Genomic DNA, 12,731 nt, shown 5'->3' on the forward strand with positions numbered 1-12,731 from the left:
GACAGACACATTAACACAGGGATGAGGGATGGAAAAGCGATGTCATTTAAACACACAATAATAAAATATCCACTCAGAGCTTCCCTGTGTATGATGCTCATTCATAGAGAACATGTAACTGCATGCATCATTTAGCTGCTGTGAATAGAGAAGCACAGCCATGTCAGCAGGTATTAGTTGGTTGATGTCTTGATATTATCAACATCATTTTATGTACTGAAGGGACATTTCTTACTCTTTAAAGGTCCCATATTGTAAAAAGCCAGCTTTCCATGTCTTTTTTTTTTTTTTTTAAATATAAAGCAGGTATACATGTTATATGAAAGTATCAAAACACTTCAACAGAGAAATGCACACAGTTTTATTTAGAAACTGTGCCTTTGAATGAGCTGTCAGGATTTCTATGAAGTTGTGATGTCACAACTATACTATATAGACTGTTTCACACTTGAAACATAAACATTTTAAATGGGTTCTGTTCAATAGAGAGCTTCAGGAATGAGTCCTAAAACCTGGAAATAAGTTAGGATTTCCAGCACTGACAGTTCCCTCATCTCATAGTCAATGGGATGTTTTGAATGAGTTTTTGGTAAAATGCCTTAAATAAGGTTTGTGGTTAACACAAGCTTAAGAGACCTTCACATTTTTTTATCTACGAGCACAAAAGCATAATGTTTATGTTTAGGAGGTTGTTGAAAAGTGGCTAGATGAGACAACTAACCGCACCGAACACAGCTTGTTATGGTTGCAATGTCATGTGACATGTTGTCGTTCATTTATAGCCTAATGTTTGTGTGTTACTTCTGGCGATTACATCTAGGCTTCAAAATTCCTGAAAGAATATTTCATTTGTGTTGATTGTCTTGCTAAACAAAACGTGCAAGTATAATAAACTATTGTTAACCACAGAGCTTATTTTCTGCATTGATCCAAAATCTAATGTGAAAATCCCATTGGCTTTTTTACAAGGGAACCGGGGCAACGGCACGTCGGCCTACAAAAATACATCATCTCAGGGACACACTATTTCCTTTTTTGAATATTTTGCAATGTATGTGAATAACATTGGCTGACAGAAAGCAAACATGGATCCAAGCTGCCAACCAATTAGAGCAGACTGGACTTTTTTTGGAGGGGGCTCAACACAACGATGGTAGAGAGAGGGTGAATGAAGGTATATTCAGGCAGACAGTTGGAAAAAAATAATGTGTTTTTAAACAATAAAGCATGCAAACATGCTCTAGTAGAAACCCAAAATACAAGTATGAACCTGAAAATGAGCATAACATGGGATCTTTAAATATCCATCTCACAAAGTCTTTGTGCTTTCTACATATATTATTAAAACATAAAACTACAACAAATGTAGAGCAGTATCAGCATGCTTGTGTGTTTCTACCATTATGAATCTTATTATAAATTCATAAATCATTATTTAATTACTGCATGTTGGTAATAGTGCTTCCCAAAGTATCTGGACATCACAGTGGAGCAACAACGTGTAAACAGGATGTAATATGACAGCAGGTTATCCTCAACATCAACATCAGTAGTTCTCCTGCAGTCATGGATTTTCCAAAATACTATTTTTTTGGCCGGATGAAATGCTGGAGGGGATTTTTGTTGCTTCCGTATTATTTTCTCTGAGAAAAGGATGCAGTGTAGTTGAAGAAAAAGGTCAGCCTCTGACCAACACATCCTTATGGCTAACGAAGATCTGAAAGGGAGACAACACTGAGACAGAAGCACACACCTACAAAACAGTATTTCATGTACAGTGAGAGGATTTAAAGAAACACATATACAGTACTGTGTGATAACTGGGTGACTACATTTTGACTGTGATTGTTTAGATAGTTGTTTTCCTTCACTTGTGTTTTCATACTTATTTGTTGTTATTTGTCTGCCAATGTTAAAGTCTTCTACGCTGTGTAACTTTGTAAACTGTTATTTGACTCTGTTAATAACATATGTGTGTATATATATATGCATATATGTGTGTGTGTTTGTATGTATATATATTTATTGATACACTTACAATGGTCATATATGACCATTGTGGCTGATGTTCTCCATCATGTGTGCAGCCAGGTTCTCTTTTATTACATAGAAATAATAAATGGCTAAAAAGTCATATGCGTACAGCCAGTATGGTACCAAGGTGCGGTTAGCAGCTGCACAGCAGAGATTTTGAGAGCAACATAGTTTGAAAACAGTCAGAAATGAATGAAAATGTAAACAAAATCCACTGAGCCTGTCTGACATTAATTTTACTTATTACAGATTGGCTGCTTTCACCAGCTGTTTCTTTCAACATCTGTGGTGATTTAAGGATGTTGTTCAAACTTCAGGCAAGACTTCATCTGAAGGTAAGCAGCTAGCAGTCTGGTGTCGCTGACAATATCTGTGCTGAGAGGCTGGTGGCTGTTTTGTTTGTGTTGAAGCAAACAACTGATCTAGTCGGCCTGGTGGCAAGTGGGAGAGAAAAAAGAGGAATTGCCTGAAACACTTGCAGCACTTGGATGCAAAATGTTTTGTCCACCATTTGCATTGAAGGTGGAGCAGTGGTGCAGCACAGTGAGAAGGCTCTGGGTCCTTCGGTGTCCTCCCACAATCCAAGAACACACAGATTAGGGTAATTGCGACTGTAAAGCTGCCAGTAGTTGTAATTGACGGTGTTATCCTATTTGTCTATTGTATTAGTATTAGCCCTGTGATGGTTCCTGCTTCTTGCCCAGTGTGAGACACAATAGGCCCCCAGACACCTGTGATCCTGCTGAGGATAAACTGATCCAGATATCGGATGGATGTTTACACATATGAAGGACATAATATTAGAAACACCTGATAATATAACACAAACATGTATGAATAAACATGGATTTAAATCTATAAATCTATATGTACAAGTATAGAAATGTAAAAAAAAAACAACTGCCAGTGCTTCTTTCACAAAAAGTCTGAGGGCTCAGGGCTGTCTAGCTATGAATTTAGCTTGAGGGCACCAAAGACATCTGTTGTTGAGGGTTCTTATGTTCTCTGGCTGAACTCCTCATACACACAGTTCACAAGTTGGAAATTATACATAAAATATCAGAAAGAAAATTACATGTAAACAAAGCCCAGTTCTTTATTCTGTAAAGACACAATCATGGACTCTTTTGTTTAAAGCCACTATGTGTAGAGAAGGAAACTTTGCAACTTTGGCATCTTCCATGAATTTTGTGCTTGAGTCTTAAGCAGAAAACAACACGCTTCGTGTGCAAACTGAGAGCAATGACAAATACAGCACCTTACAGTGATAAACTTATTCCAGTAGAAAAAATAAAACTTTTGGTAGAGCAGTTTCTTCTAACCATGACCTAAACCAAACCTCATCTGAAGTATCAGCGTCTTTGTAGCTTCAACTCTTACTGTTTTCTGACTGTATTATAGTTAGACTTGGGAATTATCACTGTATTAAAGTATAACAGGGTATTTAGATTTCCTGAGGGTATGATTTTTAATACCGTCAAAAATACAGACGCTCCTCCTTCTATTAAACCGGAATGGAGATGCTGTATTGAGTTAATGGGTTCCAAAAAAGGATGGTGACAGTTAGTGGTTAGGTTAATGTTACAGGACTGTAAACAGCTGTCTAGCACTGGCAGAGGCCACAGTGGTAGAGCTACATCTAACTTGGTGATATTAGGGTTTATGTCGATCAAACCAGAGCTGGTGATTACAGGAATAATGGAAAGAGTAACCAAGATGATTTTGGTGATTTTTTAAATTTTGTTTCTGTCAAGTTTTAATGAAGTGCTTTCATGATGTGTTAACAAGACACTTTAGCTAGTAGTAGTTTGGCGAAAGAGAGAAAAGTTTAACAAGGAAAATCGGTTTAAGAATATTTCTTTTTAAATGAGTTAATTTTGTTTATTTATTAGACGAAAGCACTTAAGAGAGCTGGTGGGATTTGACCCAGGAGCCTGGTGTTTGTGGCTGGAAATCAACACTGACTTCTTCTAATCACAAGTTAGTGATGTGTGTGACATCACCAACTTGTTTGATGTGACCTTAGTAAGAAAAGTGCTTCTTAAAGCCAAACCCATAATATTTTTCTAAACCTTACTGCTAGTTTTCATAGAGTAATGGCAGCTGTTTCATGGTGTTATTTACTTGTTAAAAATGCTACTGTAAGTTACACGTTGTTTAATTCACTCTTCAAAGAATATTTATTATCATTTTATTTCAGCGTAAAAATGACCCCGGTGATTCTCTCTCTCAGGATGTCTCTTTCTCCAGTATTTCTTTACATCCTTCCTGTGAAAATGAGTGTAGTCTTGGTCTGAAACAACAGCAAATAGATTTTGCTTGGTGGTCCATGGTCCTGGTGGTATAATCCCCTCATTTTCCATCTCTCACACAGCCCTCAGGCTTGACGGAGATTGTTTTAGAGGTGGCTTTGGTCTGAGTAACAACACGCAGCATCCCCCTTTTTTGTATTAAAAAAATCTATTTCAACATCACCACACAAGCTACCACTTAATATAACCTATTGTTTTTCTGTGGATTTCCTTCCCCCCATTAAAAAAAAATCACAATGAGGTTTGAATTACTCTGCTCACTCGCTTGTTTCTTAGTCTTCCTTGGTGGAGCACTGAATCACACAAATCTCCTCTCGGGCTGTGCTTCACTAACAGGAAGTGGAACAAGCAACAGGCACATGTGTTTATGCGTATGTTTGTGTAAGTGGGACACACAAACACACACACACACACACTGGTGCTTGGTGAGGGAGAGAGAGAGAGAAATAGAGATTGATTGCAGAGGTTAAAGTTTTCCGGCACTGTGCTGGGTTTCCATCATATAGAGCCACTTGAAATTCACACAGTCCATTGTAACAAAAACAGTAACAACTCAATGTAGGTTTTTACTTGTGATGAGTTGCATCCTGTAACATTCAGCCTTGCAATGAAACATATCACAGTAAATAACGGCGTGAGAATAAGTGCATTCATTAACCAGTCAAACAGCGTGCTCCCTTCTCGGAGGTACAGTATGTATAACCTCCTGCACACTCGAGGAAGGATTTAGGAATGAAATGTAAGTTAATGAGTTCTGCTGGAGACAAAATTGCAGTTGAAAAAAAGGTGTGAGAAACAAATAGAGATGGGCTTTTTAATGGTGTTTGTCTGTGTAGTGCGAAGAAGTTACTGTATAAATTAGCAAGAAAACAATCTTTTTGTTTGTGGGCTGCGGTGTGTGTGTGTGTGTGTGTGTGTGTGAGAATGTGCGCGCACTCACATAATCTCTGGTAGTTACTGATTCAAGGAGGTTTTTTTTTTAAAATGTAGTCCTCCTGATCCCTGTGTACACCTCACTGAGTATAATTTCCATTATTTAGTTTCTCAGATGTTTCAAAGGTTTGTCACACCTGTTTTCACGGAGAGTGACAAAAGAGGAGAAAATATTGCTGAAGAGGAAAATATGATTTCAACAAAGGATAAATGTTGTCAACCGCCTCTTTGAAAAGGGCAGGATGTGAAAATCATAATCCCTCCGCTGAAGAGTAGACACAATTACAGCATCGAGTTTTCAGCAAAAGAAGAATAGCTCACACGGCCTTGGCAAACCTTCTACTTACATTTTTGAAGTCGTGCACTTCAAGTACCTCCTCGCTTCCGTTACCCATTCTGAAGATTTCAATGCGGCGACCCGGGTCGATCTCCATCAAACCGTCTGTCTCTACGCCATCCAACACAGCTTTGAACTGGTGGTCATACACCTGCAAAAGCACAAAAAAACCTTACACCGCTGTGCTGTGACCATAAGATCAATGTGACATTGGCTATCATTGACTCTATCATTTTCTACTAAAGAAAAGTAAAAGCAGAAAAGAGAAGGACAATTTCTTAGAATGGCAACCCAAAATGACAGTCAACATTAAGAATAGCCTCTCCAGACTTATAAATAGTTGCCAATATCTCAGAATTATTTTCAGTGATTCAGATAATTTGGTATTGACAGCTGTTTCCCAAGTTGTCAGAACAAGCCAATAAAAGTTTTGTTGAAAAGAGGTGCCATTTTCTTGACATCATTGGCTAGATTTGGAAAAATAGCTTCATCCATCGACTGAAAAAATAGCAAAGAGTGTACACAAGATTTATGCATCTTTACCGGTTGATGCAAGTCAATTTACAGATATAACAGTCCTATAATCAGACCTTTTTTTTTTTAAAAAAAATTGGTCCAAAAAAACACTACTGCAGCTAAACTGAAAGTAACTGGACCACTGGACTTATGTGTCAGTTTCTTCTGATAAAACGGAAAACCACTTACATGAACACAATGTCAGACTGAATAATGAAAGAAAAAGTAGGTCAGCACAACAAGTTGCAAACACACTGACATACTATCACTTTATGATTTTTTTTTTATAGAGAACATTTTAGCAAACAGTTACCTGTTTACTCATTCAGCAGCAAAGATTCATTGATATGAAGTTGCGTTACTAGCTGCCTGACTAATCCAGTATTCACCAGGTTTTTGTGACCTTGTGTGTGTTGATGTTTGGTACCAGGTATGTAGTGTACATTAGGTTTACTGTGGTAAAGACTTCATGTCTTGCAGTGTAGTGGGTGTGGTGTTATGTGCAATGAGCATGTCCCATAATGAGGTGGGCGTGCATTGTGGTACAGTCGTGTCTTATGTTGAGTTAGGTTTGTCTTTTCCATCAAAATGAACCTGTGCACATGATTTCTGAAAAACTAGTAACCTTGCTTAAAAAAAGGTGGTAGACTGCTTTCCCATTGCCAGTAGACCAGAGTTGTGTATACGGCTCTGCAGCAGACATGTATGCTTTTCTGTGTGGTGGTTTTTTTTTTTTTTTTTTGGTGTGTCACATTGGATGTCACGGACTGGCTGGAGAACAGGTAAATGGTCGAAAGCATCATGAAGGCCAGTGAAAGCTTAAATATTTCTCACTTATTCAATCTCTCTTTCAAACTCTGTGCAAAATAATTTGGATTGATGTTTGAGTGCTGCTTACTGATGTTTCAGTGGCGTGTCCAGACTTTTTTTTCCTAAAGTGGCAACAGTGGGGCACTGAAGTATGCAGGGGTGAAGTACGAGCGCTGCTGCAGGCAAATGCTTTGTACATAGCTTTGATTCCCCATTTTTTTCTCCACTACCTGAACCTACTTGAAATACTAACGTTGCAGTGTTTTGCATTCCTGATTATAGTTTAGTTTAACGCTAAGTACACCTACCAACCACAACTCAACAGAGTGACACCACAAAACTGTTGAAAAAATCCAAATCAAAACAGATCTTCTTCCTCTTCTGTGGCTTTTTGGCAGGCTAGACACTACTCTGTAACATTACTGCCGCTCAGGTTAAAAGACTGAACTGCACCTATAAATGAAAATTCACAAATTGTCAAACAGTTCAAACTGACTGGACAGATAACCAATCACAACAGAGTGGCACCTTGGGTGGCCAATCAGATTTCAGGGGTTGCCTGTGCCACCACAGGCCACTTACATGCGTCTGTTTGAAGTAGACAGACATTAATTTCTGTTGGTGCTGTTGTGTACTCCATCAGTAGGAGCACTAACTTAGGAAATGCTCTCGTGGGTCGTATTACTGGTCGGAGGACTTGTTGGAATTATCTTTGGGTTTGTCACTACAAGGGACCCCTTTAACAGCACAAATAGTCATCTCAAATATTGATTAGAGCAGCTTTAAAGTATCAAAGACTGGATATTTCCTGCAACTTCTTTTATCAGCAGTTACTCCAGCAACATCCAGGATCTGAAACATCACAGCAGCTACAGTATATCTGGGATTTTTAAAAAATAATGTTCACCGTTTAACTTAAGATCTGTTTTTACAAACCAACACCAGTGATACCAAACACTTGTGTAATTAAAATATCTGTGTTGACACACTGTTGAGTTAAATAATAAAATGTATTGATAGAAGGATTCTTAACTAAGTACAATAAAGACCTTTTGAATCCCTCGTACAGTTAGAGCCGTCTCTTCGCTGCTGCCTTGAAGCAGTGTTGTTTATCACAACTGCTTGCTTATGTACTGTTCTTGGACATGCATGGATGGCTCTTAAAATTCCCTGTCTGAAAAATGATTCATGCCCACCAGCTGAAAATATGCTATTAATATTTATGTGAGGGTTGTGTTATGATGAGAAATATATTGCTGAGTTCATCTTCATCTGTCTCAGTGGCAAATCAGAGCCTCGCCAATGAGACGCATGATTAATGAATACACTCGGATGGGAGTCCATCAGGATTTATATCCCTCATCAGAAACATCAGAATGTCCTCCGACGCTCCGCCGCAAAATTAGCTTTCACTGTACACTCATGTTCAGTATTTAACATGTTATGTGTCTGCTTGCTTACACGCGGTATCCAGCACATTTGAATACACTGCGGCGATGACTTTTTTTTTTTCCTCTGGTGGGAGAACAGAGTAATAATGATCAAATGGCATATAATTCTTAATAGAGGATCACTGTTAGAATGGCACTAGCCTATAAATCTCCATTAACATGGGTCACAGTAGCCTTGGCTCCAAAGAGAAGTAGAACTTAAAATCGTCAGGAGAAGCCAAATTAAGATGGGCTTGAAATTTAAGTGTCAATTGAGCAGTTATGGATAAAATTGGGGCTATTAAACAGTCTGAAAGTCTGTGTGGTGAATTAAAGTTCTATTTGAGCATTTCTTTTATATTAACATAAAGGTGGAATGGGGGAATAGATTCTGGAGGCTTATTGATTTATACTAAAACAGTGAATTACATTTTCAGCAGGCTATCACTTTTGATGAAAATCCAACGGTGAGAATCTCCCCACTGCGCTGGGTTGAAATAGATAATAATGTATTACAACAGTTTGACTTCAACTGGTTCAATATCCAAAGCTGCTGCTGTGCACCATAATTGGCATTCTGAAAATAGAAATGAATAGCCTCTGTATGGCCTCTTCTGATACTTATAGGTACTTCAGTACATTGGGAAACTTGCAGCGTGATTTATGCAGCAATAAGGGGAAAGATTTTAGAACACATCACAATATTTTTGCCCCGCTATAATGACGATGATCGTTATAATTTGTTTTTGTGCTGACTTTCATTATTTACGTACATCGGGTGTTTCTGGATGAAAATATGGAATGGGAGATTTAAAGAAAGCTTGTTTCACACAATTTACTTATTCTGTCTCTAAATAGCAATTCACAGAAACTGTTACTTGTCTGCAAAACCTTTATGAAAAAAAGTTTGAAAGTTAATTAGCTTCCCATATGACACTGAACAGGCAGATAAAAGGGCAGCACACATGAGAGCCTCCATTTTCTATAACAAAGGCCACTATATGACGACTTTGGTCACAAAGACTTTAAATAAATTTGAAAATCTTGGGAACTGCTGTGATATTAAAGCTGCAGTAAGCAAGATTTTGGACTGTTGATTACATTCATTTTTTTTTTGCTTCTTTCAGGCTCTGCAACACATTATAAACACGTCATCATATTATCTCTGCATTGAAGATATGGCAAATTTGCTAGCAGAGATTTGGCATATGTGGCAGATATAGATACACATTCATTTAAAATTGGGTTTTTAGTCAGCTGATTATTGTGATTACAATACTCACAATCCTTTTATCTTCTTTTTTTTGTCTCCACCATACTCCACCATAGCCTGTCCATAAAAATAAAATGAGTAGAATCGACATTTCCATTCAACTCAACATAGCAGGATGCTTTGAGTGGTGGCCATTTTCATTGCATTGTCATTGCAACCATTGTAGTGGGCTAACTTCTGTATAAACTTCCATACCCAAGTCATGATAACACTGAGCTGAGGATTTGCAGATCAAATGAACAATAGAGGGGTACTTTTTCAAATAGGAATTACAGTTTTAAAATATCACTGTAACTCTCATTTTTCTGATTCAACAACAAAAGAATCAATGACCCACGGGTAGACTACCTGCTGCTTTAAAAAATTTTGCTGATGGAAGCAGAGTGAACCAAAATAGAGACGTTGGAGGCTGTAAAAACCAAAACATCAAGCTGAAAGATGTTAAAATGCTCCACAGAGCTGAGGGGAACTGCAAAGTCAGCTGATAAGTATCTGGAGGTTCGTCTGTTTTACATTACAGGTATGAAAATACTCATTGTTGCGGCTTTGACTTCAGACATGAACTTTGACCTTTAAGTGATCTGGATGAATTTTATACTTACTCCACAACTTTCTTTAAAAGACCATCCTTAAGAATAACATTTCTACTTTTAGCTTGTCTTCTAAAAACACAATTTTAGAAGAAACTGTCCTACTTAATGAATCTGACCATTCTTTGAAAGACTGTGCAGCTCTCTGAAATCACATTTCATGATTTCTGGGATTTGACATTCTCAAAATTCGAAAGGGTTTCCTGTCAGCATGTGAAGTTTCCTACTGCGGCAATAAGCAACAGACTTTAATCTGAAGTTCAGCCTCCTCTCCCTGTTGTCCCACCAGCGCAGCAACTTCTAAGAGCACGCTGAAGTGCAAAAACAACTCTCAGGAATAAGAGCAGTTGTTTATAACTGCTGTTTATGAGACGGCAAAGCAGCAACAACAATACAATGATGTCTTTGGATGTTATTGTTATTTTACAAAACTGAACAATGTATTTGAACACATAAAGGTTACACAGCAAAAAACCTGGCATTGTACTGAAGTGCACACTGACTGCCAAGACGCATTACTGCGAACCAAGTCTTGTTATTTATCTAAAAAACTGCCTTGTCCGATATCCCTCTGGAACAGCTGGTCCTTTCTCACATCACACGGCGCCTCAGACTGTTGTACAGTAAGAGATAAAGAATTCAGATCTCCACAGCTAGAAAAACATTCAAGCCCAGGAGTGTGAGGCGATCTGTGCGGAAGCCTTCACAGACAATGCCTTATTTATTTCCTCTGTTCAAGGTTTCTGTCTGAAGTGGTTCTTAACAACCTCCACCTAGACGGTTTCAAACACAGACTCGCAGAGAAGGGAGTGAATGAGAAGCGGCAGGCGCAGCCAGGGTTGTTTGTGCGAACGGGTTGTGGTATGGCACCCAAGGACATTAAGCAAAGGTCACGTAGATGTTGTTACAGGTGAGTGGGTCACAGTCGGCGCTGTGTGCATGTGTGCGTGAGGGGTGTCTGTGTGCGTATGTGCATCTATGGAGAGCGCAGCGGCCGTGGGAATGAGAGAGATGACTTGATGGCAATACGTCCTCTTAGTTGTCCTTGAGGGTTAGGAGATAGAGGCTCCAGTCAGGCGGAACTGGATGCCTGTCACTCACAGCGGGGTGGTGATGGCGGTGGAGGCGGATGGGTGGGAGGGTGGAAGGTGTGGGGGGTTGGATTGTGGCGTGGGGGCTGCACAGTGCACGGGCCTCCTGGGAGCCATAGGCAGCCGTGTGATAGATCGAGGTGGGCAGCAGCCTAGACAGTCACACTGGCGAACATTGTGTCCTTTTGGTTTTAGTCTCTTTAAAGTGCTCGCTGGTTTTAAAACACAAAGAGACTTGTGGCTTCAAATTCTGTCTGACAAGCAAAAAACGCACATCTTACACCATATTCATGTACTGTATGATTAGGGGTGTGCCAGATCATATCGTTCAAGACAATACTGGTATAATTTTTAATAGGATTTGAAAAATTATTATCATTATGACGGCAATATTTTGACTTATTGACATAATGACATCATACCATTATGAGTGGCAACAAGCACCACTAAAAACAAAGTTGCCACTTCAAAATGTACATTATAGGTACTCTTCAAGGTATGTGGCAGGTGTATAAGTGTATAATTTGTGACTGACTGTGATTATTTTGTTCTATTTATATTTTATACAGAGTCTGAGCTGCTGTTGTTGACAAACCAAAGAAATGAGAGATCATTTTTGTTTAATTTTTACTGAATATTTGTCGGCAACCTTTTTTTAAAAAAATCTGTGTTGAAATATAATATATATAACACTTATTTTACTGAAGTTGATTCTTTTGAAATAAATATAAATATTTTTCAGTGTTTTTGTAATATCTTCAAGAACATTTTTATCACAAAAATACCCTGAAATATCATGATATTATTTTAGGTCCATATTGCCCACCCCTAAGTATGATACATTTTATTTCATATTTATCATCAAGCACATTTTATAGACAAAACAATCCTCAGACCAAAACAGCACAGCAGGTTGTTTGGCAGTGCCCTAACTGAGCCCAATATATACAAATGTAAATAAATATGATAATAATAAAATATGTTACTAAATAAATAATATGCATGCAACAGAAAATATGTTTTGTAAGAATTATAATGGTGCCCAGGTTGTTTTTTATCTGCAGAATGACAAAATGTTTAATAATAACATTTATGAAGTCCAACTCAGCCACCAGATTAAAACTTATTGTGTGTTTCTGCAAACCACAAAATTATCATTTGTTTTTTAATATGTAGCAGATGTGTTGAAACTTTACATTTTAACAGCATTGTCGTTAAAGTGTTTTGATTAGGCACAAACAAATACTTTCTTATAGTTAGGAAAGGTTGTGTTTTGGTCTAAAATACCTGGTTTTGTTGCCACAGTCACAGCTAGAAATGCAACAGTGGCTCGCTTAAAGAAACACAATAGACTTTATGGATGTAGCTACTGTGATGACACCCTTTGGTCGATGTACTGCTGTTT

At 38.2% G+C, this 12,731-nt stretch overlaps 1 protein-coding gene across 1 annotated transcript in view; it reads right to left on the minus strand.

The window, feature by feature from the left end:
• Nucleotides 1-12,731, minus strand: part of tnmd (tenomodulin) — a 64,267-nt gene that overhangs the window by 24,254 nt on the left and 27,282 nt on the right. Inside the window, exon 3 of the mRNA XM_042493480.1 lies at nt 5,627-5,767. Coding sequence (XP_042349414.1) covers nt 5,627-5,767 — 141 coding nt within the window. The remainder of the gene's footprint in view (nt 1-5,626; nt 5,768-12,731) is intronic.

Source organism: Plectropomus leopardus, chromosome 9 (assembly GCF_008729295.1).
Source record: "Plectropomus leopardus isolate mb chromosome 9, YSFRI_Pleo_2.0, whole genome shotgun sequence".
Classification (NCBI taxonomy): Eukaryota; Metazoa; Chordata; class Actinopteri; order Perciformes; family Serranidae; genus Plectropomus; species Plectropomus leopardus.